The sequence below is a fragment of the Brachyistius frenatus genome, unplaced genomic scaffold (assembly GCF_029030835.1).
Source record: "Brachyistius frenatus isolate BFR_SWC_R1_liver_20210118 unplaced genomic scaffold, ASM2903083v1 Contig_6, whole genome shotgun sequence".
NCBI lineage: Eukaryota > Metazoa > Chordata > Actinopteri > Embiotocidae > Brachyistius > Brachyistius frenatus.
Genome location: NW_027210605.1, coordinates 9,175,439 through 9,202,912, shown reverse-complemented (window position 1 = coordinate 9,202,912; position 27,474 = coordinate 9,175,439). Strand labels below are relative to the sequence as shown.

General features: G+C 42.9%; 3 protein-coding genes across 4 annotated transcripts; 1 reads left to right on the top strand and 2 right to left on the bottom strand.

Moving 5' to 3' along the window:
• Positions 1-21,561, top strand: rimkla (ribosomal modification protein rimK-like family member A). Of its 2 annotated transcripts, XR_011310532.1 has the most exons (6): positions 1-253; positions 7,813-8,043; positions 10,021-10,107; positions 11,354-11,557; positions 12,844-14,438; positions 21,551-21,561. XR_011310532.1 is itself a non-coding variant. In XM_069689080.1 (5 exons), exons 1-5 carry the CDS (start codon positions 91-93, stop codon positions 13,344-13,346), a joined length of 1,188 nt encoding a protein of 395 aa, XP_069545181.1. In that variant the 5' UTR covers positions 1-90; the 3' UTR covers positions 13,347-16,900. The 2 variants fall into 2 exon arrangements, 1 of the variants encoding a protein (XP_069545181.1); XM_069689080.1 differs by lacking the exon at positions 21,551-21,561 and having other exon boundaries at positions 12,844-16,900.
• On the bottom strand, positions 17,583-24,011 carry zmynd12 (zinc finger, MYND-type containing 12). The gene is made up of 8 exons (XM_069689081.1): positions 23,766-24,011; positions 22,074-22,188; positions 21,123-21,294; positions 20,683-20,852; positions 20,320-20,442; positions 20,111-20,204; positions 19,395-19,528; positions 17,583-17,922 (listed from the first exon to the last, which is right to left on the bottom strand). The coding sequence occupies exons 1-8, from the start codon at positions 23,906-23,908 to the stop codon at positions 17,791-17,793; spliced, it is 1,083 nt and encodes a 360-aa protein (XP_069545182.1). The 5' UTR covers positions 23,909-24,011; the 3' UTR covers positions 17,583-17,790.
• A 122-nt stretch (positions 24,012-24,133) lies between these two features.
• emp3b (epithelial membrane protein 3b (MAM blood group)) lies at positions 24,134-27,341 on the bottom strand. The gene is made up of 5 exons (XM_069689156.1): positions 26,828-27,341; positions 25,740-25,827; positions 25,544-25,646; positions 25,296-25,436; positions 24,134-24,753 (listed from the first exon to the last, which is right to left on the bottom strand). Exons 2-5 carry the CDS (start codon positions 25,815-25,817, stop codon positions 24,578-24,580), a joined length of 498 nt encoding a protein of 165 aa, XP_069545257.1. The 5' UTR covers positions 25,818-25,827; positions 26,828-27,341; the 3' UTR covers positions 24,134-24,577.
• Positions 27,342-27,474: the final 133 nt, after the last annotated feature.

Genomic DNA, 27,474 nt, shown 5'->3' with positions numbered 1-27,474 from the left:
TCTTCTTTTTCTTATTAACTCTTTGAATCCACCTGTCGTCCCCCCCCCCCCCCCCCCCCCCCCCCAAAAAAAAAAAAAAAAAAAAAAAAGATGTGTTCTCGGGTTTGGTTCGTGACCGACCGGCGCATCAGCCAGGAGTACCCTCAGGTCCAGATCCTCCGGGCTCTGAAGGAGCGCTGCGCCGACGAGGATGTTGAATTCCGCTCCCTCCTCATGGATCAAATCGTGCTGACGATCAGCGAGGGGCAGCTAGGCAAGTATCCCCCCTCTTCATCAAAGTCTACGTGGCGGTGAACTGTGTGGAGCTAACGGCTGACGATGGGGGGAGGGAGGGAGGGGGGGGGGGTTGGTTTGAGTCCCGATAGCGCTTTTCTACAAAAAGTTAATGGCAGACGGTCATTGTTTGGGGTAACACACTGCCGTAAAGGAGAGGAGAGGAGAGGGGAGGAGAGGAGAGGGCTGGCCCGGTCTGCCTGCGAGTAAGGAAGCAGAAGTGTAAGCAGCGCAGCCGTGACCGCCTAACCCACTTTCCAGCTCGACTGCCTGCAGACTTGAGGAGAAGCGATGACGCCTGATTTAATTTCGTTGAATACGTTGCAAACTCAGATTTACTGAAGCACCTCAGAAAAAAAGGGAAATCTTTTTTCTTTTTTTTTTTTTTAAAGGTGATATAGAAGAATAGTTATTGGAGAACATGGTTTTAATAGTGAAATCAAATTGAGCTGGTGTTACACGTGATGGAAGCTGTATGGTTTATGATGTGCTTTGTTGTGTTGATCTGGGTTTTAAATGTGGAAAGCTGGCAGTTTATGTGGCTCAGGGAAGAAGACGCAAACATGTTTGAGCCCACTGAAAGGGTCGTAAGTTTTAAGTCCTCGGTTTAATATTTGCTTCATAAGATGTTAAAGGTAGTGAATTAACATCAGATGTAACCACTACCCAAAGTGATGTGTTAAAATTCGTGAAGCTGATTCAGCAGTCTAGAGGACAATGAATAAAGGGTTTTTGGTTCAACGAAGAGAAACACAAATCGAGCATTTACGGAGCCATAAGCAGGATCTGTTTGCGTTACATTGATTATCAAAAAGTGAAATCCGCTCACCATGTTTTAGCTTCACGTGTCGTGATTATGTTCAATCGGTCATTTTGTACCGTCTTGTCCAGACCACAGTGTGTTCAGGTTGTCATGAAATGACAACATTTCACCCGCTGACTCAGGAGGCCTCAATAAAGTGCCAGTAACAGTAGGAACTCTCAACAAACGGACACGCATTGAATTTGGCAGGGTGGTGTGAAGTAGGGTTGTGTCACCAGATGAGAGGTGCCACAGTTTCAATTAACTCACAAATGGTGCAGGCTGAAATTGGCAGAGGCTGAATAGATGAGAGAAAATCTGGAATGAATAAGGGTGAGACTGGGCAGCGTGTCCCTCGCTAACTGTTACCTCATACTGCTACTGTACGGCTTAGCCATGGCGAAGCCACACAACATGGGGTTTCACACGGCAGCAGATGGGCATTAAAGTGGAGGGCGTGCGTTTAAGAAGTGACGTACGTTTCACGTGCCACAATGCAGCCAAACGAATGTTTGTGAATATGTAGAATTTGCTATTTGTCGCGTTTCTACAGTATACCAGAGGAAGTTACATTCAAATGCAGTTTTTGCTTTTATGGCGAGATCATCTGACCTAAAGAGTAGGCTAATCTATAAATAACATAAAATGCTGAAGCCATCTAAGAGATTATACTAGTCAACATTTATATGTCGATAGACGGCCGTCTAGACCTGTAACAAGTAGCGAGATGTACACATGAGCCAGATAGTTAGCTTGACCTGTAATCCATGCTGGCCTTAAATCTGCATACAGCTCCTGAGCTCTGGCTTGACATCACAGATTAACGGCCAGTGGGCAGATTGGCTGCGCCGTAGGCTTGCTATGCAGGAAGCTACAGAGCGTGCACTCTGCGGCCTTGAGGTGCATGCTGTCCTTGAGCATCTTGCATGAAATGCAGCTCCCCCCCCCTTTCTTTATATTAATATGAATTACACACACTTCATCTATATTACATTTTATTTAACTGACGCTTTTATCCAAAGTGACTTACAACACACCGACAGTTCACCATCGGGAGCAATTTAGGGTTCAGTGTCTTGCTCAAGGACACTTAGGCGCGTGGACAGGAGGAGCCGGGGATCGAACCACCGACCTTCTGATTAGTGTGCAACCCAGTCTACCGACTGAGCCACGGCCTTACACCTGGATTACAGACATTTTGGGGTTTTGCATTGAAAATGACCTTTCAACTCCAGACAGGATTTGGCATCTTGACTACATCATCTATATCAAAATAGAGCTGCTTTATCGTGTGTGATATGCATATCCTTCCAGGCTGCATGAAGCTTCACGTTGATTAGCATAAGGACACCGTGCCAGAAGCAGTAAACCATTTGAGGCGGTTGTGGAATTTAAAATAAATGTCAGGAAATACATCTACATGTGCAGTGAAACAAGATCAGTCAGTGTTGATAATCTTCTACATTGGAAACTTAAGTGGTATTTCAGCATACTGTGCTCTGTAATGGCCTTGTGGTCATCGACCACCTCTTTATCTGGTTGAAGTTATTGACCACTAGTGGCTGTTGTCCTGTCATGTGTTTACATTTAAATAAGACGTATACATGTGGTATTTAAGTAGAACTTATTTAAGTTAAAAATGTAGAAGCGAATTTACAAAATAGCAATGTTTTGAGGCTGTAACAGGAAACATTTTATTCCAATAATCATTTAGGAAACATACATACATATGTAAAAAAGGCTCTGATCTCAGAGCTTCTTCTAAGATCAGCTTTCCGCTGGTAGTGGACGGCCTTTTCGACCTGAACCAGGAAAGTTCTTGCACACATTATGTTTGTCTTAAGGTCGGTCATAATGCAACAACCACCCAAAAACTGCTAAACACTTTGACAACTGGCCATGTCAAAGGTTATCTCATTCTCTTGGCTCATTTGTGTGATCTCAGGTGGAGGTCCACGTTTCACCCTGAAGTTAATGGCTTTAATGTGTCCCGAGGAGGGATGATCAATACACACACACACACACACACACACACACACACACACACACACACACACACACACACACACACACACACACACACACACACACACACACACACACACACACACACGTGCTCATCCTTGCGTTTTAATGATGAATGATGGCCCCTCACATGAGACAGCTAAACCCAGCATTCAAGCCAGCTAGAGATATTTCACATCCCATGATTGAACAGATTTAAACATAGACCGGATATGAATTGATGTCACAATCCTCTGTGATCCATGCGCGGGCTACTGGACACACTTTTACCTCAGCGATGATAAATGCAACACTTCTGTGTCAGTGAACATGGAATATTAAGGCATGCTCAGCATCTTAATTTACCATCTGAGGGTGCATCAGCAAGGTCAGAGATGAGGCTCGGATACTTTAGCTTTCATGCCATTCATTCTTTGGTTGTTTATGAAGTGCAGACTTTATGAGAAATTAGACTAAATGATGAATTGCAGTATGGCGAAGATGTTCATTTGATTTGCATCTACAAACTGTTGTTATTTGTTTAACAGGTGATTTAAAAAAAACACGTGATATTATAAAGTAGGGAGATTTGATGGCTCAGTCATACCGTTGTCATTGCTTACCAAACACTTTAGGTCCTTTATGGCCAAATAAAAGAAAGAAAAAATGTCAGTGCTCTGCCAAGTTATGTTAACATTTTAAGATAATAAAGTGGCTGTATCGTCGCTTTAGGGCTGTGACTCAATTGCACATGTTTTCTTCCAGGAAAACAGCTTGTTTGTCAATTAGCCAGCAGTTTCTCATTTGCAGGTTCTCAACATGCAGCCTGGAAAAGGGCCATTTGCATTTTATTTGCTTTGCCAAAGAGGCTCACAGTACTTGATTTTTCCTGCAGATAAAAAAAAAAAGCCTTCACAGAAGACAGCTACGTCACACAGTGAGTTTTATATATTATATATATGTATCATCCGCCGACAGCCCGTCTCCCTCATATACATATATAGTCGGGCAGAAATTGACAGTCACGCCCTAAAAAGCCACCTTTACTAACACTTATTATTATGTGAGTGGCTGACACATCTTCCCATATCAAATATGACTATCTGTTCTGAATGTTTAGGCTTTCTTTTTATATATGGCCAGACTACAAATGAACTCTGGTGTGTGTAATTTGTATGATTGCAGTGGCAAAAGAGAGACTCTGAACATTCTAACTTTAAATGATATCGATGATAAAAACTGGTGGGAATAAAACGCAGATGCCCACAAAGCCTCAAATATGATTGAAAGAATTACGCATCCTTATCTTCTCCTCTGGTATTGTCATCATGCCACAAAAATGGCACGCCCTACAAGATAAGTAAGGCTCTGTTGGTTAAGACACATGACAGCAGACAAAGGTTTTTGATTTTTAAGTAAAGAAGCATATTTTGGATATTTGGACAACATTTATCCTGCATACCATTGTGTCAAATATATAAAAAATAGCCATTGAGTAAGGCTCAGGATGACTGTAGTATACAGACTCACTCTGCCACTCCCGAGTACGTTGTCTTTGCCATTCCGGGCAACAAAATATATAGTAGTATATAGTATTTATGCATAGTACCACATATAATGGATTATTTTGGTATTTTAAATATCCTGACTCATCACTAGAGATCTGAAAATGCCAAATCACAGGTTAAATACACTGATGTTCACCGCTTGATCTAAATGCTGCTGCCAGTGTGATGTAAAACAAGATTTTATTTTCAAAAAAGTATTTCATATTTCAGAGCTCATCAGTTTAGATTTGTAACTTGGGTGTCATCATATTAAAGCTTCATTATGTGACCACTCTACATCTCATCTGAAATGCATGACAGTAATATCAAAATACTTCCAAGCACATAAAAGATGACTCTAAATTACAGCGTGGTATCGGTTTGACTCATTTTATCAGATAATTCTTCAGTGGCAGTTTAATGATTTTGCTAAAATCTTGACATGCTTGGTTTTTGCCAAACATTTTTGTTGTCCGGTGACATGTCTTGTCGGCTTCAGTTAGTTCAAGTGCAGGAAATGCCAAAGTGGCGAAGTAGCCTGCATGACACAATACACAGGCCTCTGTGCTCAGTGAACAAACGTGGTTGTTTTTTTTGTTTGTTTTTTTTGCACGGCCTCCCAGTGGGCCTACTGTATATGTATACTGTATGATGTGTGATACCGATGACAGATATGCAAATAAACCATTGAAGGCATTGTTAGCCCAAACCAAACCATGTGAACCCGTGGGTTAACCTGCTGCCCCATCAGGCTAATGTAGACAGGATATCCAGAACTAGAGAGACCGCATTCAGGGCTGACAGGACCCGCCTGCCAAACACTGGCACAGCCTTTTGTGTGCCTGCTTTGTGACGTGGCAGCGGCATGCATAGAATGCTTGTTATGCTTGTTAGCTTTGTCAGGCAGATGGAAAATGGGACGCAACTATACAGTCCTTTTGAACAATGGAAACATGTAATTAATCATAGAGGTAAGGGGAAAAAAATAATCTGTGGTGGCTATAAACAGGCCACACCCGCACTCGAATTTCGACATCGTCTCACATGAACCTGTGCTGCGGTTGTGCTACACTGGAGCGGTCAGGGTTTCTGGAGGTTTTTGTAGCGGTCACATGACAGCACGGCGCACGCGAACACTTGCGCAGATGAATAGGAGTGATTCATCCCGCTGCCTCGTTGGTCTCTGTTTGGTCCCCCTGGAGATGGAGACGAGCGCTGTGAATACTGTCTGTCAAAAACCATGAGACCACATCCCCTGACACTTCCCACTGTAACACCGCTCACAGTGCTCTCAGCGGCCGCACAATCAGAGCAGTGTGCGACAGCGCTTGAATAGGGCTGGAGAGACAGTGAGTCCTCCTGCTTCTCTGCTGAGCTCGTGAGGAGGAGGAGGAAGAGGAGGAGGAGGAGAGAGAAAAAAAAAACCCGGGAGGGGTGTGGTCTTTTCATGGCTTCGTACTCCTGTTTTCATGCGCCACATCCCCTCCCTCCCCTCACGCTCTTCCTCTGTTTTAGCTGAGAGACATCCCTGACCTTTTCTGCCTGCCTCCTTTCTCTTGCCCCCCCCCCTCTCTCTCTCTCTCCCCCACCCCACCCCCCCCACTTTTTTTTTTTTTTTTTTTACACCTGTCTGTGCACACAATGACCCTAAAAGCAGCGTACAAGATGCGCACTCCGCCGGCTCGATGCACGGTGCGTCAGTGGCTATCTGTCTCTTGTTGTTATGTATGCAGCAACCGTCAAGCCTCTCTTGACCTCTGATGATCTCAGCCAGTGCCATTATCAACATTGTGAGCATGCAGAGCAGAAGATGGCTGAAATTAATGTCACGGCCGAGGCGAAGTACCGCGTCAGTGAATGTAAATATCCGCCCGTGTACACAGGTTTTTTTTTTTGTCATTTAACCTGTTCATCCTGGTGAGCTGTCGGGTCGCAGCCTCAAGACATCGTACAGTCTGTTTCCACCACACCCCAGTAAAATGCTGCCAAATCTTGGTCCATGGCAAGTGACTTTATCATCTGTTTTGGCAAATATCACGTTATTTTCAAATCTTGTTCTGTTCTGCAGATTCACATTGGCATTGATAAAGATTTTGAGATTTGTAGCCTTTCTAGAAATGTTTTTTTTTTGTTTGTTTGTTTTTGGTGTTACACCAGCAACCATCATATTATACAAGCTTCCCTTTGTCGACTCTACTCTGCTTTTCCATGGCTTATATATATGCTGTGCTGAATCGAAATGACCGATGAATGACCTATTCAGATGTGTTCTGTTAGCCTACTGTGGTTACTTAGCTCGCATTTGCGTAATAAAAGCTGAGACATTGAAAACCAATTGAACAAAGCACCATTATTTTCGCATCCTCGATTCATTAGATTACACTGACTTTGCATTGTGACAAATCAAATATGATGACCAATTAATTACAAAGGCGTGACTGGATTGTAGTAAAACAGATCCTCAAATATAGAAAGTACTTTCCTGCTGTACAAAATACTGTTTGTAACCCCGCTTGTCTCGTGTGATTACATTTAAGACATGCACCCATGTGGTTTCAGACATCTCTCACACTGCCCCCACAAAATCCCTGAATCAGCCAGGATATCTCTTTATGTTATGGCAGCACTGCAGAGAAGTACTGTATCTGGTGTTTGGCAGTCTGTAGATATTCGTATCAGCAGGCGGTGCAGGTTCCAAATTCGTGGCTCAACACCACCGGCTGGCCGCCTCTGCTTGCTCCTATAATCTGGCCAAATCCCAGCCATAGCTGCACGGTGACGATTTGGGCAAGTGTCCACAAACAGTCTTCGTAAGAGGAGTAAACTTTTCCACCAGTAGATGATGGATTCCAAATGAAACCAAACACATTTACAGTGTTTCCAGGCTTTAAATGTGATTTAGGATGCAACGGGAGCTCTAGACAAGCTAACCGTGCACGTGGAGAAGACCAGCCAGACGATGACATGTGGCTCTGGTGCAGTGAGAAACTCGCATGAAACTGATATTATTAAGCTCTCCCTGTTGAGTGCTCTTCTGGTCACGTGTGAGGTTCAGGTCGAAAGTTTTATTTTTTTAAATAATTTGTATTCCCGCTAGCTACCAAATGAACAAATGTCAAACAAATCCTGGATTTATTGTCTCGTCGTGGTCATTTCTTTCCTAACCATCCCCATCTCACCCTCCAGGTCTGCGAGTGGAGCAGGAATTGGTGACATCCTACCCGCAGGTGGTGGTCGTGCGGGTGCCAACGCCTTGGGTTCAGTCGGACAGCGACATCACTGTGCTGCGCCACCTGGAGAAGATGGGCTGTCGACTGATCAACCGGCCTCAGGCCATACTCAACTGCGTCAACAAGTTTTGGACCTTTCAGGAACTAGCCGGCCACGGCGTGCCTCTTCCTGACACCTTCTCCTACGGTAAATCGAATGTGTATCTTTCTTACATTGTTTTGTGTTGTGGTAGTACTGTAATACCATACCTCAGACGCACAAAGCAGTTTGCTCTTTCATGGCAATACTCAGCAAGTCAGCCATTAAGCATGTGATGCAACTGACCTAATGAACAGGACTTCCCAATGTGGGCAACAAATAAAGGCCGTGAGTTAAGGTGGATGTTTTTCTGTTGTTCCACACGAACGGCATGTTCACGCTGGGTCGACCCCTGATGTTTGGCCCTTGGGCCTCTGTGCACGCAACACAATACAGACTGTAATTCCCTGAGCTGAGTACATAAAAGAAGTGTTACGTTCAAATGCACAAACAAAGAAACACAAACACCCTGGCTCTAATAGCGGTATCCATTACAGCACCCACAACATCGAAAAAGAAGTCCCACGGGCCCCTTAATGTGGATTCTTGCGTACAACACTCTCTTTATGAAATATTTCCTTCATGCTTGGTGTTCATTGAATACTATACGGACAAATGTTACTGCTGAGGTCAGTGATGTAAATGATCAGGTAATATAACCGCAATATCTATAGTCGTATGAGCGGCTGCATAAACAGCAGCGCTGCTGTCAGGTATGTTTTTTGGTTTTTTTGACATTTCAATCACATTAGTTGTATCACGGGCTTTAGTCCTCACGGGTCAGCGTAAAACGGATTAATAAGCCGCCAGTCAGACATTCACTACTCCACCGGGATTACTCGGACAACACAGACACGATCCCTCTTGCATACCTGGTCAGAGCCTCATACTTGTCCACCAAACCACTGATTGTTTTCAGTTTCTCCTACACCATTGTTTCGCTTTCTGTTGTTGAGAAAGGCCGGGCCGCCATACTACAGAGCCAGACTGCTGTGTTTATTTGTTTTGCTGATTTTATAAGATAAAAACAAAGACGGACTACCAACAGCATACATGTATTTCTGCTGTCCAAAGTTCAACAGTGCTGTGGTGTTTGTGAGAGCAGAAAGAAAAGGATACAGACACAGGGAGAGAGAAAGAAAGAGGAGGGCAGGGAGGGAGGGAGGGGAGGGAGAGAGGAAGGGAGGGGAGGGACGGGTGTTTGGCCTACATTCCATCAGTCTCTCTGCACAGTAGGCCTGTCTATGCATGCAGAGCAGCTGGAGAGCTTATGTAACACCCCCCTCCACACACACACACACACACACACACACACACACACACACACACACACACACACACACACACACACACACACACACACACACACACACACAATCCCATTGCCCCCCCTTCATGATTTTTCAAAATAAAAGATGCCATTGCCTCCCTCCCTCTACCTTTGCAGCTTATGATGGTTGGAAGCAGAGTTGTCCACGCTCTTCTTCTTCTTCTCCTCGGCTCCCTCTGTTCTTTCCCCTCTTACTGAAAACACATGTGAATTGGTACATCTGGAAAAAGCCATGTGACAGGGTAGTTCACGTCTGTTCCTTTGACTCAAAGCCAGTTCGGGTCTGACAGGAAAGACGAGGGGAACGAGAGACGGTAACAAGGAAAGTGGCGAAGGGGAAATTAATTATTAACACCTAATTTTTTTTCAATCATTTTTTTTTTTTTAATAAATTTTAATTTAGTCGCTTCTCAAGCCAAAGCAGAGAAGGCTGAAGCACATCTGTTGCTACAAGCTGCCGTTATAAATCACTGTCAGATATGGTCAGCTGCTTCACATTAATGAATCGTTCAGTGAGTCCTCTGTTCCACTCTCATGAATCGAGCAGCAAGTATAAGCTCCGGACAACACTCCTACAGCCTGGCTGTTTTGAGTCACTTCTGTTTCCATAGCGACGGACCACAGTCCCCCTCTCCACCCTGCTAAGTCGGCTGTCATGTGTGAACCGTGCTATCAAAACAAGGACAATTTTTTTCATATATTTCGCTCCGTGGGTGTTTGCCTCTTTTGTGTCTGCATGCGTGGGCGTTCCCCAGGGGGGCACGACAACTTCCGTAAGATGATTGACGAGGCGGAGCCACTCGGCTACCCGGTGGTGGTGAAGAACGCACGTGGCCACAGAGGTAAGACAATCAGTCCATTACGTCGTCTCATCCGTTCTGCTGGCCACACCACACCTCAAAACATTTCTACGCTGCTCAGCCCGCCCTTATATGAAATTCATTGACCCGGTGTTAAGTGATTAGGGCGGTGGTGCTGCAGCAAACACGAACAAGAAGCTTATAATGCTCCCAGTGTGGTTGCTAGGCTAATCATGATAGATTATTGATAATGGACCAAAGTTTCCTCATTTTGCCTGAATTCCCGAGCTTGTGTGGGAAGTTTTAGCCGCGAATGTTGCGTTTCCTACAGATCAGCCCCCGGTGTCTGCTGACCCATTGGCCCTTTCCCATTCATAGTTATCGACACTTGACTGACTCTACCATTGTTTGAGGAAAGAACAATGGCCTTGGCCACCCGAGGCTGCCGTCGCAGCACATTGTTGGGGAAAGCAGCCGTTGGTCAACCACTAACTTGACCCTTTTTATGGAATTCGGCGTCTCGAGAGCTGCTTTCAGTCTCTCTGTGGTTGACCGTTGACACTGGCTGAAGTCCAGCTCGCCTTCCTTGTCATGGCTGCATATAAAGGCCTGTGAACAAACACAAAGGACTGTCTGAAAATTGTATGAATCATTGGCATTAATAAGTGGATTAAGTCCCACATTTAAATTCAGCGCGTTTTCCGTGGCCAATTTTTCGGATGTGGAATTGATGTGATTGACAACATTTTGTATACCACTCTCCAAACAATGCTTTAGTTATACAAACTAGTATTGTTCAGATGTCTAACTGAGCCACAGGACCATCATTCCTTGCTTGTCTTGTTTTAACGTATGAAGTGTTACATCATGCCTGCCATTGTCCATCTTCTAATGTTACAACGTTGTCTCATCATTGTTTGGATTGCATGATGTGAACAGACACTTCGCAATCACATGGTTTTTACTGGAACAGGGGTCAGAGGTCTCGACAATAAGCAAACAGGGCCGAGCGGTGCTAATTAAAACCGTCATCTTCTATCCTCTGTGAGAAGAACTTCAGTGGCTGCTGAGAGCACTGGCCTGTCTGTTATATGAGATATGGGAACTGGCATGAGACTTGGTCAGCAGAAGCAGCTACTTGTCAGTAAAACTTTACGGAGGTTTTCCAGCCTCAGCTAAAATTACGCAAGCATCTTATTTGCTCAATAACAGAAACGGGCCTCTGACTCGTGACGGCCTGAGGATAAGCTCATCTTTGCTTCTATTCGCTCGTCCTTCCTTTTCCAAGGCAAGGCTGTGTTTCTGGCTCGGGACAAACACCACCTGACAGACCTGTGCCACTTGATCCGCCACGATACCCCCTACCTGTTTCAAGAGTATGTCAAGGAGTCGCACGGCCGTGATGTGCGGGTGGTCCTGGTGGGAGGCCGTGTCATCGGCTCCATGCTACGCTGCTCCACTGATGGTCGCATGCAGAGCAACTGCTCCCTGGGTAGGAACACACATTTAATGATCACACACATTTAAGTACTGAACTTCCTTCCTTCTCCTCTCCTCTCCTTGCAGTTGACAGCATTACTACACTGGAACAGTTGTTAAGTTTGCAAGACTAATCTATTTTAATTGGGTCGCTTTTCATGAAGTGAATATTTGGATAATTTATGAATGCTATATTTCTAGTCATGTGTTTAAATGGTCCTGCTGTTGTTCGAGAATGAAAGCTGTTCTAGTTATTATTAAGATTTGTAGACGGGGCAGACACACATTGTGTTATGGGTTTGTGTGGTTTTTTTTGTTTTGTTTTTGTTTTTGTTTTTAATTAGCTAAGTAATAGATATGTATAGATAAGTCATTCATTTTCATTTGAATAAATGTTAAGTTGCTCTTACCAAATGAGGTAACACAAGTTTGATTGAGCTTTTGGCCCACAGATGAAAGCCCTTTGCTGTTACAGTTTTACAAACTGAGGAAGTTGTGTCTCTGTGGCGATATTCCAGGAAAGAATTACTAGCGGTGCAATTAGTGATGCATTTTCTGTCAACCAGCAAAAATTTGTTCTGCCAGAAATTGTGGGTGGCGCTCACCCAACAGGCTCACTCTTCAACTCACTTGCTGCGCCCAGCTGCAATTACCGCTGATCACCAAAGGTGGCGCTAAATCCAGAGAAACGGCCATCGTCCAGATTGTTACTTTAAGACCTTTCGGGGGGAAAAGGTCACTCTTGTATTTTGCAGAGTAAACACTTAAATGTGCCTCTTGTATGGAATCACTGGACTGCTCTGATCATTCTTGTACACAAGAACAAAATGAAAAATGCTCTTAACATCTTTCAAACTTTTGGTATAATAAAAGTATGATGATCCATCTGCTCCATAAACCAGTTACGGGATCCGGTGGAAGAAGTTTGTCCTGAACTACCCTCGAGCAGCGCAGCATTCCAGCTGATGAGACTGATTTTCGGTGTCGGAGCACGAGCAGTTTAATTCGCGCTCAGCTGTAATGCACTGTGACATATTTAGGACATCAGTCATCAGATTATTCTGCATTTATGTAACAGTTCATGTTGACACTTCTCCTGACTCGAGGCTGATGTGGTGTTTAATTCTAGGATATTAAATATTGTAAAAAGATAAATCCTTTGAAATGATCTAAAATCATCCACATATTTTTTTTTTTTTTTTTTTTTAAAGTTTGATTCGTAAAAGATGAATTACATTTTGACTATCTGATTGTGAGCGCAGTGGGTATTAACCAGCCGGACGTCTCTTGACTTCGTAGGCGGCGTCGGTATGATGTGCCCGCTGAGCGAGCAGGGCAAGCAGCTGGCCATCGAGGTGTCGAACATCCTCGGCATGGACGTGTGCGGCATCGACCTGCTGCAGCTCAACGACGGCTCGTTCGTGGTTTGCGAGGCCAACGCCAACGTGGGCTTCATCGCGTTCGACCAGGCCTGTGGCATGGACGTGGCGGGCATCGTTGCCGACTATGCCCTGTCCGTGCTCCCGAGCCGCCTCACCCGCAAGATGTCCCTGCTGTCCGTCGTGTCGAGCACCAGCGAGACCAGCAGCGAGCCCGAGGTGTGCACCGTGCCCGCCGGCCGCGTCTCGCTGCCCGAGGCCGTCTGCAACATGAGCATGGGGTCGACCTCCAGCGAGAGCGACCCGGAGCTGGCGGAGCCCTCGCAGTCCTCGCCCCGACAGTCCACAGACCCCGACCTCCCCGATCCAGCATACAACTTCAACACGCTCCTCGCCAATGAGATCAAGTTATTGACTGAGTGAGATTCAAGCAGCATCATGCACACACACACACACACACACACGCACACGCACGCACACGCACACACACGCACGCTCATCACACATGCATATTCAACACACACACACACACACACTCACCTGTACGGATGGCAACAAACATTCCTATGAAAACGCATATCAGTCCAAAAACTATTGAAACATAAGAGGTTAAATGCAAAACAAGAGCAGAGAAAAACAGAACACGCATACTGACATCACCACGGAAACGCAACAACATGAGCCTTCCACTTTAAAGAAGAAAAAAAGATCTGAGGCTGCTCCCCTGACTCTCCTCTCTTTGCACCTCTTTTCCCAAACTGCAAATCCCAGTAAACTTAGTTCACACAGCAGCATGATGGTGAGAGTGGGGAAAAAAGCGGTTGTAGAGAAGATAACCTCCAAATTGGCCTCTACTCCTTTTATAATTGCTATTTTTAGGTGGGCGAAGGGATTCCCATAATTCCACCGATCTGCTATGTTTTTATCCTCACAATACAGGAACTTTATTTTATCTAGACTATGTTGTCATAGGAAATGGTTTTCTGCTGAGACTTTGGTGGATTGTAGGAGAAATGAAGTGTTTTCAAGTTGTTGGGGAGAGGAATACATCCTCATGCTAGGCACATTATACTGTCAGTTCCAATGTAGCAACGTTGTGTTCCCGCCCGGGACACAGAACTGGATGAAGTCCATCCTGCAGCAAATAGAACAAAGAGGTCCAAATTTCATATCAAATTTACTGCTACTCATAAGAAAGGAGAATTCACTCCTCAATGTGCATGTCGGTAATTCAACTAATACATTGTTTACACTACGTTTTGTTTTAATTTTTTTTTTTTTTAATCGGATTAAAAACAACAAAATGCTCTCAAAATTAACATTTACGAAATCCCACTTTTGAATTGCTGGAATATAAAAGTAGCTGGTGCAGCCACGTGGACAGACGAGGCTGACCAGGTGTCAGAATGATTTACCTTTCATGCATAGCTCCGAATATTATTTACCAAAGTGACATACGCATGGTAACAGTGCATCATTCTGGGTGCTAACGGTGTCTATAAAGTCATTCTCTGTGCATGAGGCATGCTAATGTAATCTATTACCTGCCCTGTGCCAGGTGATAGAAATAACCAGTAGCAGCTCTTGTTTCAGAGCCTCAACCTGGAACATAAAAAAAAAAAAAAAAAAAAAAAGACTCCACTTCTACTCCATTTTTAATTTCACATTCCTAGAGAGTATGCTTGATTAGCCTTACCAGCAGCAGCAGTCTGCTGCTTTTTTAAAACTCCATTAAATGCCTAGCACTTTATAACAAACAGATGCATTTTCTTTGTTCTTTTTTTTTTTTTCCTTCTCTCTCACTCGGATGACATATTTAGGAAAAGATGAGACAGAGTGTGAAAGCTGCGTCTCCACCTGCAAGCAAAATATACCTCAAAACAGTGACTCCTCACTGCCATAGGATGACGTAGCTCTTCAAACATACAGTACATATCAGCCTGGATCTGCCCCTGACGCGCCAGGTGTTCCTTCCCTTTATGTCTAGGAGCTAAAAAGATAGTTGTGTATTATTTTTTTTTTGTTTCTTTTTAGCTTTTATGTAAATATTTAGGTAGCAAATTAGCTTCACAGCATACTAGTAATCCAGCTGATGAAACTGGAACAGCTGAAGTAACTGCCAACATTGACATTTTTATAAGCTATTGTGGACAAACTAGTTTGTACAGACCTGCAATATTAAAAAGGTTGAGACTGAAATTTGGTGCTAACATTTCTGGATTTGGTTAGATGTGATTTCTCAGTCATATTATTTGTAGACTTTACTTTTATGTTTTCACTTTTTTTTTTTTTTTTTTTTTGATAAAAAAAAAAAAAAAAAAAAAAAAAGAACAATCCTAACCCCCCAAAAAACGTTGGCTTGATGTACAAACAAACAATGGAAACTATATTTTTGCAGTCTCCTTGAATGGAATGTTACTTTTTTTTTTTTTTTTCCTTTAGATAAGAAAGGAAAAAATAAATCCAGGGATTTCAGCAGCCAAGACCTTATTGTTTACAGTTTTTGTTTCTTAGGATGGACCTCCTGTACACCTTCTGAAGTACATAACACAGTAGTTGTAGGTTATGCCATACATTAAGAATAATTTACAGCTCTGATCAAAAGCACAAATACAAACCCTAAATTGTTCCACATAGTGCCGTTTGTGTTTTTTAGGCTTGTAACCCTTTCTGTTGAACACAACTCAGGGAAGCAGCCTGGATCACAGCCCTGACCCCTCAAAGTCATGACATATCCATCCGAGCTGGAGACGTGTCAAAACACAACACACACCTACAAAAACATACATAAACAACAATGAAAAAAAGGTTGTCAACTACAGTATAAGACAATGTGGTGTATACCATGGTTAACATGCACTTTTTTTCCTTGCTTGTTTTCTATTGTTCCTTGTTTACTTCCTAATTTATGGTATTTTTTAAAGAAAAAAAAAAGTGGTTTGTGTGCACTAATATTGTCTCAATAAAGTGAAACCGCTGTGAAGCTTGATTTTTATTTTCCTTTTTTTGTGGGCCGACTTCACTAACTGTCTGAAATCCAACAGGGCCCCGGTGGAGGGTGCCAAGTCTAAATCCACCAGACAACAAGAAAAGCAGCTTTTATTTTGAAGTCTGCTGTCGAGTGATCACAGTGGCTCCACTGAGAGAACAACAGCATTTACACTACTGTGATGTTGTCCAGTATCCACATAATCAAAGTATCTGACAAACAAACTGTGAACTACGCTGATGTCCACTCTCTTGACATGTAAGGGCCGCAGGGGCTCCATCATGAAGTCATATCCCAACATAAACACTTACATGGGTGAACCATCGACAGTTGTTGTCCCCTATTTTTTTAAGTCTGCGTCTTTGTATTGAAGTCATTCCACCTTGTGTACATACGTGTAAATGAAAGATCACATATCGTCTCGAGACATTACTATCCAGCCATAGGAAACAAGTGAATTGTTCATATCTCTCCTAGGAGCTCCTGGTAGTTTATACATCATCCACAAGCTGACGGAGCACATCTAACCGCTGAAGGTTTGCTTCACAGTGCCCTGACAACTTTCAAAATGCCTCTTCATTGTCTGGTTTCCTTTGGGAACACTGATTTAAGGATCACAGCTTAGTCAAGGTCCCAGTTCAGACACATGTCTTTCTGTTTGGTCGCTACAGACCAGGGGGCCAAAGTGGATACAAGGCATGGAAGCTACTGAAAGAAACCGGGGCACCGCATGCTTGTGACACAGGGAAGGAAGAAAGAAACATCCCGAGTGTATCGGGCTGTGTGGTGCTCGGCCAGCCTGGAACAAGCATGTAGGGACCTCTGGACGAGTCACTGTACAACAACAACAACAACAACAACAACAACAGAGCACAAGGTTTCTTTTTAATTCCAAACTGCTGCTAATGTATATTTGGTTCAAAAGTAAAAAAAAAAAAAAAAAAAAGGGAATATGAGAATAACACAAGTGTTTCCGTGTTTTGCTGCCTCTCATCACATAAAAATGAATCTGAATGCCAAAAAAAACAAAAACATTTTGTTGTATAATTGAGTACAAATTACACCAGTAGTGAGATGATGTTAAAAAGGGTTGTTTTGATATAAAGAATAAATGTTTCAGAATTGTATATATTATGTAAGATTTCACAGCGATCATCGGGTTCCTTTAATGTCTGTTTTAAAACGAACCTGAGGTTTGCTAAAAGGTTTACAATATTCTTTTATTTACAGAAGGAAGATGCAATGTTTTTGACTCAGTGAAATAATGCAGCTCCCTGTTGATGACATGTAGACATTAGAAGTCTTTAAATCATATCTGCATATGGTGAATTAATGAAGAGGTTCTTGATTGATAGGTACGAAACAAAGCAAAAACATTGCTTGCCCTTGACCATTATTCTGTTCTATCATTCTGACACTGTTACGAAATGGATTCCAAAAATCATGTAATTCACAAATGTGCAAAATGATGTAAATATATATCCCTCTTCTTTTTTTTCTTTTTTTTTTTTTTTTTTTTTTTTTTAGATTAAAATAAAGATGAGTCATTATTCAAAACCTGAACATGTGTCCCCTCCTCTCTCTTTTTTTTTTTTTTTTTTTTTTTTTTTTAATCAACATTGGATGCATTTGCTTAAGAGCCATGAAACTGAGTACAAAAGTAATTTTCTGTCTGACAATATTTTCTCTTTATTCAATTCCAAAAGCACTTCACGACATCTGGATGAAGACTAAATTACATCATAAGGTCTGTCATTTTTTTTTTAATTTTGTTTGAGCAATTATCAGTTTCCATATTCACAGTGTGAGGCTACGCACATGTCCCGATGGAGCAGGGGAGGTATGAGGGGGGGGGGGGGCGCAGGGCACGTACAGTGACTAGACAGAACCAGGATGTGGGTCTGTGTGCACGCTGTGCACCAGCTGCAGCAGGCCCCGGATTGGCTCTGTCAGGTCATGGTTTGGTATCAGCTGGCTGGCCTGCAGGGCTGTGCTGCCAAATCCCAGTGCCTGGCATGCAAACAGAAAACAGAAACGAACACAGCAACTGCAGCTGTTACTCTCTGGGGAGAATAAAGCCGAGTTACATAACGATATCAGGGAAATTGGACTGCCACCCGGTTGATTTACAGCACTTTAACCTTCTGACAACCGGATCTTACAAAACCACGCACGCTTAAATGGAATCATGCCGAGCCCGGTGAGGAGTTTACTCAGGTTGACAGCGTCATTCACGGGAGTTCCTGCAGCTCCTCCGCCTCTGTAAACAGTTGGGAATATGCGTTGTGTATGTGTTGCTAAAGTGTTTCGTGTTCTATCCGCCTACAGCTCTCAGTATTGGGTACAAAGCCGATAGACTGAGCAATAGACTCTCCTGTGTAACATCTATCCAACGCAGCAACACCGTGGAACACGGACAGAAGGTGAAATCAATCATGTTCCTATGGACGTAACGGTATGATTTTACAGTGATACACTTTTCTCAGTGCAGCGCTGACACAGCAAACCCACAAGAAGACCATTAAGTTGACAAGAACGGAGGGTATAAGTCACCCTAAAACCAAAGTTACCATGACACACCACCATCATTAAACTCAACGCCTAGTTATTTTTATTCGTAGGTCGACAGATACAAGGAAAAAGAGACTCAACAGAAGACTGCCTGAGCAGATTATTCTTCAACCATGGTACCATGACATACACACACCCATTTCAAGAAGCCTCCGCCCAGCACAAGTTTCTTTTAGAAGACAAGAGAGTCCCATAGTTTCTCCGAGGATACTTATATCTGTTATAGCTGACTCGACAACTCTTTGGGGGAAAGTAAATAAAACTGAATTCACAGTGAAGATCAAAAATACTCTTCAATCAGCTGAAGGATGAAGTGGAATAGATTTCAGGCTGGTTTAACTTATCTTGCCACAGTGAGCCCTGGTCCTTATTCCTGCAGCTGCTGTTGGATAGCGGCTGAAGTAAGAAAAACTCCAGCTGCATTTCATCCAGCCCTAACAACCCACCAAACCACCCAAAACGGGACAAAAATAAAAACACATGAATTAACTGGACTGGGGGGGCTTTTTTTTTTTTTTTTTTTTATTTTTTTTATGACTTTCTGTTGTTCTATTCATGTATTTCTACTTGAGCGTGGCCATAAGCTCCAATTCAACCTTCAACCTCCCTCTTACCCAAGAGAATCCACTCAATTTAAAGAGCGACACGGGAGGCCCTGCAGAAATCTACTGATTCATCTCACTTCGAAACAGTTATAACTGACACATGCCTCCACCCAGAGAGAAGCGGAGCCTTCAAACCCAGGTGGGAGTCAGGAGGTTGAGACGGTGCCATCAACTAATTCCCACCTTATCTTTACAGCTTCACCAATTAGAGATAATCCCCACTTGAGACAGCAGCAGGAGGAAAATGGGGAACTGCGTGATGGTGTTGAACAACCTTTAAATCCTTAACCTCGTCGGGTGGCTCACCTTTACGTATTCTCCTCCCAGGAACCACAGCATGGCCAGACAGTGGGCAACCAGTGCAATCTGACTGGAGTCTTTCTGGTCAGTCTCCAACACGGTTCTTAACATCACATCCACTTCCACTCGCTGGGCTTTGTCTGATTGAGTCATGGACACAAACGTCTTTGAGCTTTTACAGCACAGCATGGTCTTAAATACACACAACACTACTAATTATGCATCTTATTCACGCAGCATTCAGGTCAATTAAATTGAGGCCTGTCTGGATCTTCTGTATAGTTCGTGCAAGCATCACTTCCTTCCACGCCCACTTTTGCCCGGTAAACTCCCTAGACGGTCTGGGAAATTGCATCGCAGCTAACAGGCTTAGCATCATATGTAGGGCAGCAGCTGTGATGGAGGGCAGTGGTGCGGATGCCGCACAGCCAGAGATGTGTCAGCAGTGGTCTCTAGTCAGCCCTAAGCATGCTAGTGTAAATCTGGGGTTTAGCTTTCAGATTGCACCGCAAGACAACTCAGCTAAATATAGCCCTGTTGACCTTATTTTTCCAGTGATACGCCAATGGATCTCCTGGCTGTTCAGAGTCGGGGCATGATGCATTGGTGATGTCATTTTCTGATTCTGCGGCATACAGTATGATAGAATCAATCGGGTAGATTGACAAAACCTAAATGCTATTGTTTTATATTACATTTATACTGCACATATTTGATGTCACCATAAGTGGAGTCCAACAACTCGTCGGGGTGGTCGACGTTTTGGATGTGGTCCTCGACAAGTTTGGTCAGACGTGTGTGCCACATATGGGCCACCTACAATATTAAAAAAAATAAAAAATAAAAAGGACTGTAAACTATAGGATTAAACAACAACAACAAAATGTAAAGAGATTTATGCACATGGGCAACAACATCGGACCTGGCATACCTGGGAGTACAACGATCGGGCAATTGGCATCTTCCCCTGTTTGGCAAACACACCGGCCATGAGAAAGTAGCCGCCACAGGTGACCGTGCTGTCCAGGCCAAACTCCTCACTGGCATAATATATCTGACAACATCAGAGAAATGTCGGGTGGATGCACGTTACAAGAAGTGAACAAAATACCGTACACTCTGAGAGATGGGCAATGCGCACTGTTGGTCTTCTCGACTGTGAAGGGTCACGGGTTTTATTTGGTGAGCAGACTGTTGCTGCTCCTGACTATGTCAACAAAGCTATTGTGAAACAGTTCCAAAAAATTAATACGCAGACGCTATTTCTAACGAGAGTGCTAATTATGACACAGACATCAGTTGCAAAGTCGTGCAGAGAAGCTTCCAGGTTTCCAGTTGCTGCGTGGAGGCGGCCCAGACTCCTGTGCAGCTGCTGGTGGACAGCGAGACCACAGTCTGGGTTCTTCAACACATACCACTGTGCTTGAGACAGGAGGTCCGACACCAGGACTAGATTACTCAAACCTGGAAAGTACAGGCAAACACAAAAATACATATTTTATATGCACGCGCAATAATGAAGTAAAAACAAATCTATTCAATCACCAGAGTTTCAAGGTGGACACCCGAGATTAACGTTACCAATTAATTATCTGACCAGAATGTGAAATGTGCTCACAATCTCCCCTTCTGTTTCTGAGATATGCCAATATGTTCACAAGTGTAAAAAAAAAAAAAAAAAAAAGAAAAAGGAGACCGATTGAGCTAAGAAACCCTTTTGCGCTCGGCCCTCACCCATGTTGGCCTCCGCCAGCAGCAGGTAGGCCGGGACCAGCTGGACCGTCCTGGGACCGTGGACGTCGATGCTGCAGCTCAGGCAGAACTGGGCGGCGGGCAGAGCCTCTTGGTGTTTCCCCTCAGAAAGCTTGCTTTGAGCCACCAGCCTGCAAATCTCAATCAGCTCTGCCTAAAGAGGGAACCAAACCCAAGGTACAAATCAGGTTACTTTTACCGAATCATAATTCATCTCGAAGAAATATTACATAACAGATCCCACAGGCAAACCGCTCCTACTCAGAGAGGGCAACCGCTGCCATAACCCTGCGGTATTCTTCAAACATTAATCACTGAAGATGGATCTGACTCTGGAAACAGTGTGTGTTCAGACGATTGAATAGAAACCCCAAAACATGCTCGTGTGCTGCTTCCCGAACTTATATCAGTCACTGTGCATCACAAACTCCTCTTCAAAAAAAAAGCGATGAGAAAGAATGAGAGCTGCAATTACACGTCTTCTGTCTTTTTCCACTTCATCAACGAAACCATCAGTCCAGTTTTTCTTCTACTTCCCTCTGCAGTAAAGTGCCTATTCAACAGTTTCACTCAGCTTGTGTAGTGAAAGAAAGGAAATCATTTTTCAGAATCTATGCCAGTTTTTTACTGATGGTAAATTTACTGCCTACTCTAGGTTTGGATCTGGCAACTTTAGTCTACAAATAGAGAGGAAGTTAGGCACTAAACTATTTGGAAAGAAATGATGACTCGTTGACAGACTTCAGAGGACAAAGGGAATCAACCCTCTCATGGCCTCAGGATATCGCTTTTCGGAATTCAAGTTGTTTTTTTTCTCCCTGTGTTTTCCTTGACAGTTAGAAATGTAGTGAGAAGCTCCAAACAGGATACACGACACTGTATATTTCATAGTTTGTCATATGTGTGATCCCAATGCATCACACCCATCCTCACCTTTTTAAACTGTGTTTCAGGGCAGCAAACGAGTGCCGGGTTGCGGATGGGAATAAGGAACTGACAAATTCTCTGGTGGATCCCCACCCAGTCGGCCCGCTGGTGCTCTGCATCGCTGAGGAATTCAAAAAAAAAAAGACGGGTCATTTTTATTTTCCCAAACACACTCCCTCCCTCTCAGTTTCCTTCTCTCCTTTCAGCCACTTCAGATACCAAGAGTCGTCGTGGTGTTGTGTGAAACTTATGGCTGATATTTTCTCAGCTATCAAGCTGTTGATAAAGTCTTATGATCAGCTGAGCTGAAACGTGTACTGTTGAACAATAGCTGGTAAGAATGATTTGAAAGCATTGGTCACATTGCCAGATAAATAAAATTACATTTAAATGAACATAAAATGTTTCTGGACAATATATACATTTAAAAAGCTAAGTCTCTATCCAATTTAGGAGATAGCCTACCATGTGAGTGCACAGAGGGCAAACTAAATTGTATGCCATTACATAACTGGTCTGTAATTTTGTTCATCTGGCTCTCCTCTTCTGCACCCTTCTGTGGAAACTGTCTTGGTTTTCCATGTGTTTTTCTTGCTGTGGAGCATGTGTGCAGTGTATTTGTGTTCATGGCCTTCAGACAGCAGCAGTGAGCAGGCAGGAATCTGGCCACGTCACATCCACAGCAGCACGGACAAAGATGAGCACAAATCAAAGTGGTCTTCTCAGGACTCATAACACACCTTCTTGTCTCTGCTGAGCTGCTGAGCTGCAAGAATACTTCTGCCCGACAATAAACAGCCAAATAAAATGTTATGGCTCATGTGGCTTGGACTAAACCTTTTTACCCCTCACAATGTTGACGATCTTATTCTGACTCAAGTAGCCAATTCCAAAGACATTAAAAATTTTTTTTTTTTTTTAAATCCTTATTGCTAACTAAAGCTAACTCAGATCTGAGCTAAACTTGTTTTCTCCCTTGTGGCCATTGTTTTTGATGTGATGATGATATAGGGTACACATTTTCATTAAATTCAAAACATGTGCTTCTCACTCATTTATTTTAAATGCTGAGAGGAAAGCAAGCGCAATAAGTGGCTGTAAGCTCCCTGAGACTGGCTTTAGTAGCTCATCCCTTAGCCCTTAGTAGCTCTCCCCTTTCCATAAATCCCTTCAGGGAGGGATGTCACCACATGCCTCCTCCTCCCCCCTCCCTCCTCCTCCTCCTCCTCCTCCTCCTCCCACACTGTGCCAATGAGGATTTCACCAAGCGTCTTATGAGTCCAAGTGTCCGTACTGATCCACGCACGCCACAGGTAATGTTGACTTACATTACAAGCCAATGCTGACCAAATCATATGATCAAAAACCGGGCAACAGTCTCACGAACAAAAATAAACCGCTGTGGTAATGTAATTTCCAGCTGTTCCTGCAGTCACATAAACGCCCCTCATACCGACTTGCTCGGTGGTTTGTTGTTTTTTTTTGTTGCGGAAAAACATGGCGAACGCTGCCACCTAGCGACCAAACCGCAGACACCAAATTCCACGTAAAATAAAACAGTTTGACATTTTGAAACTGCGCTTTTACGAATAAACAGGGAGTCATTAACACGAGCAGCGCCTCTTTTTTTTAATTTTTTTTTAATTTTTTTTTTTTTTAGCGATAAACCAGCTGTCAGCTTGAATAACTCGAGCTTACCAGTAAAAAGTGACCCGACACTTGGTGCATTGGACGTGCGCTATTCTTTGACAAAGTTCACACATCTTTTTCATTCCTTTGGGAAAGGCGAGAGGAGTTATCCTGGACGCCGCTCCCGAAAATGGAGGTTCAGCTTCCATCATCACGAGAGTCTTGTTTGAGACGGTAGCCTACAGCCCGTATTAACTTTGTTGTTGTTGTTGTTTTTTACCACATATAAAGTTACCTTACGACGCTATGGGGGACTGTAAGTTTACGGTTGCTATGGCAGCAGCCTCCCTCTCAGTTTGCTTTACACACCAATGGATTATACCATTTCACACCAATGGATTATACCATTTCACAAGGACTACAAGTCTTCTGTTTTGTGTGATATTTATTAAGGGAACTATTAAACACATTCTACATATCAGTTTGAGGTACAAAAATAAATATTTCCAGTTTGCTGTGGGGGGAGGAAAATAAAAGCCATTCGATTGCCTCATACATTGTACATTACTAATAAAAGATATATGCTGTTTTGGTATTTTGGTACTCCCTTGGTCAACACAACAATTGGCCAAAAAGTTCAAAAGTCTTAAAACAGAGGGCAAATCATTACTGACTGATATAAAGGATTCTAAGATCGTGATATAGCCTGTTGTGTCCTAATGTTTTCTTCCAGGATGCATGTACACACAAATTAAAAAAAAAAGACAGGCACATTAGCTGAAGCCTGAGCACACACGCATCATAACATAGGTATTTGTGACTCCTGCAAAATGAACATTTCTGATAAAAAGGAAGTTCTGGTGTTGTTTTCCTTTTTCTGGTCACTCTTTCTTACGCAGGTGGATGTATATGACTCCACTACACAGCAACAAAGGGACACACACCCAGGCCAGGATGAAGCAGTAGCCAAAGTGTCCTGGAGTCAGTTCTTTGGAGTCTGGAAGGATTTCCTTGTTGTGTAATGTGTAGATGAGAGCTGCAGAAAAGGTCATCAGGCCTAAAGAAAAAACAAAAAAAAGCCTCAATTCATTTACCTATCAATTATTTCATATACAAATGATAGCAACAACAACAACAACAACATACTGTATACAGGGGGGGATGAAAAACAATAGAAATCCATGTCAATACATGAAAACATTTTTAGACTTGTGTTGCAGGAAAATCTGCAAACTCTGTGCCACTGTTGATGTAACTCAGTCAATGTTGACACAAAAACAATATGTGACTTTGATTGCAGATTTGCCATTAAAGGCCCATTTCAAATCATAATGGGCTTCTGGTGCATTCAGCTTAAAAATAAACCACAGGGACAGTGACGAATATTTCCTGCAAATACTTTAAAGTACTGCAAGTACTCACTTGAGAAGAGCAATTCTTTAGGTGTGCTGTACCTTAAATAAAAAGGCTCTGGTCTCCAAACATTCAACTTATTTTCCCGCCATCTGCTTCCCTTCTAAGTTTGCAAGTTTCATACTTTTCTGAAGGCCTAATCACACAAAGGCACGTCAATGGCACATTGTTTCACTCCACTGTTACCTGCAAAGACTTGACACAGTCCAGTGAAGTAGAAGAGTCCCCCCTTAGACATGGTGAACAGCTGACCCAGGAACACCAGGAAGGAGACCGAGGAGAAGATCACTGAGAGAACCATCAGGACCTTCACTGCTTGAAGCCACTCTGACGGAGGAAGCCATTTAAAACCATTTTAAAAAAAAGCCAGTCATAATTACCTTCTTTTTTTTATTATTAAAAATCAGGTAACACAAAATGAAATTATTCCAAACCTGTTTCTTTGGTGGATGCACACAACCACGTTCCTGTGGCGTTGTCAAACCTACAGTTGTACCATAGGTCTGAGTTTTCCATGCCCTCCCACACCCACCAGGACTTTGAAGAGGAATTACACATCATAGTTAGATATGTTGCACTTATGAAATAAGTGAAAATGAACAAACACGACATCCTAACTATGACTATTACCTTCTCCATGGTGGCAATGAACAGCATAGCCAGTGTGATGAGATGCAGCAGGGTGACAAACATAAGCAGGTATGCCATTTTCAAATCCCTGTCAAAAGCACACAAAAGTTTAAATTTAGTATTCCTGAATGACTGCATCCAAGAGTACAGCAAGGAAATGTTGCGTGGTCAATTTAATGTGTTTGTCAGTTCCACTGCGAAAATCCTGTGCTGGGTAACTTTCCTGTTTTGCCTTGAAACATAAAATGGAAAATGTGAGGAGCTGAACAGAGTATACTCTGTGTTACATAAGCTCACGCTTCAAAAGAGAGTGCAATGAGGTATTTTGAAAACTTCTCCTTGACTGGCCCGTGTGTTGCCATCGTTCAGGACGCTGGCAAAAAACCTGGGCGGACCCACTGAAATCTAAATAGTACCAAAATATTTACCCAGTTAACCTCTCTACCCTTCTGAATGGATGTTTCTTTTTCATCATGAAGGGTTAACAGTCTGTAATTCAGCTTACATTTGGATTTCATTAAAGTCCCTCTGCTTGTAAACTCAGATGAAATTCAAATAAGAAGAAAAGCCTGTCGTCTTACACAGATATTTGACATTGTCATGCAGTGCGAGTAATTTCAGTTCACAATAAAGAGACACTCAGTGAGACAAAACAGACGAGATGCAGGGGAATAAGAAACAGGATGAAGAGGTCTGTGTAAATCTTTATCTGTAGGAGAGGTATGTTTGGTTGGGCGGTGGAGTCACAATTACTGTCAAATTATATCATTACACCAAATTTCATCCATCATATAAAAATGAAAGGCAACAAATTCTGTGAAAATGAGGATTTCGAGTAACCCCCAAAAAATACACATCTTCAAAAGAAAGTTTCTGACATGATCTTTGTCTTCTTTTGAAATATTGTTAAAACAAGTAGTAGAAACATCTGTTAAAGGCACAATGTGATACATATTCATTCCTCTCTCAGTTGGAAAGAGGAGTGATGCAAGGGTGACCTTTTCTCTTAAAAAACGAATCTGGTGGAGCCACGATTTTACAGTACATTTACTGAATTACCATGAAAAATCAAAGAAATATCCACTTACCCTAAATATTGCTTGTTCCCCTGAATCAGACCTCAGCAGCTTAGGAGCGGCTTCACCACTCTACAACATCGTTCCCCACTTGGTGGTCCACTCTTTTCTAGCTTTGCCACACCTCCTTTACTTTTTCAGTCATTCAGTGCAAAGTTTCCAAGGAGAACGCCCATTTCCTCCGTGCAGAACAGAGCTCCCTCTTGCTCTGCCTCACAATCCATCAGTGCATCACCATCCAAAAAAAGTTTCAGCTGAGACCCACCCATTGGCAGAGGCACATAAAACCACATGAAAAGATTTCTTCTGTAAACAGTACACTTAAAGTGCTACTATCCCTCATCCATTCACGTTAGAGCAGATATAGAAAATAAATACACTGCTGCAACATGACTCCCATTTCTGCACAAGAACATAATTAGTTTTTTAAGGGAGTACTGGTCAAACATAGAGGATATATGGGCGGGATACTCCTTCCAAACATGCCGTAGTTTGTGTTAGGGTGAAACTGAGGTGAGAGCAAAACAACAAATTAACGCGCACATTTTTAAATCACCAGTTACACACATACACATAGATTAAAAAAAAAAAAAAAAAAAAGAAGAGAGAAATTAAATGAAAAGAGAAAAAAACTCTTGTAAACTTATCTCTGCATTGTT